We start from the raw sequence: 579 nt of genomic DNA on the forward strand, positions 1-579 counted from the left end.
GATTGATGAATAGACTTGCCTTCACTCACTTCACTCAATACTACATCTGGTAGTAACTCCTTCTTATTTCCTCATCACATTACTCTTTATGGTATTTGTAGTATAGAGAAATGAGTAATAGACATGCCAGCACTCACTAATGTTACTCTTCCTAAAGCATTCAATGACAAGAATGATGTTTCAACGAACTGTGAGAAAGATGGAATGAGTTGATGATTAGGCAACATTGGTGAACTGGCTGATTTGTTCCCCTCGTACTGTGTAACAGAGTGTTGGGGTGCTGTTCCTCTGAATGTGGAAGTAATTACAGTTGGCGATGGCATGTGTAATGGAACAAATGATCGAATTGATTTGAGCAAGTATTTCAACTTGAAGAATGTGTCGATTGGTAATGATTGCTTCTTCTACCAAGATGTGTTGAATTTGACTGGCTTGCATTCATTGGAGCGAGTGATGATTGGAGAGAATAGTTTCACAAAGAAGAAGAACTTTTTTGGGAATAATGCAAATCGTAAATTGTATGTGAAGAATTGTGATGCATTGAAGGAGTTGAAGATTGGTCGCTATTCATTCTCTGAT

The 579-nt window shown here is 37.7% G+C and overlaps 1 protein-coding gene across 1 annotated transcript; it reads left to right on the forward strand.

Annotated features, from left to right (window-relative positions):
• Positions 1-123: 123 nt before the first annotated feature.
• JH06_5847 (hypothetical protein) lies at positions 124-579 on the forward strand (the record flags this gene model as incomplete). Its single annotated transcript, XM_014669120.1, is given in 2 exon segments — positions 124-208; positions 221-579. Coding segments are annotated over 2 exon segments (444 nt in total), but the record flags the coding sequence as incomplete, so codon positions are not given.

The sequence above is a fragment of the Blastocystis sp. subtype 4 genome (genome assembly GCF_000743755.1).
Source record: "Blastocystis sp. subtype 4 strain WR1 chromosome Unknown seqid_1215, whole genome shotgun sequence".
Taxonomy (NCBI): domain Eukaryota; class Bigyra; order Opalinata; family Blastocystidae; genus Blastocystis; species Blastocystis sp. subtype 4.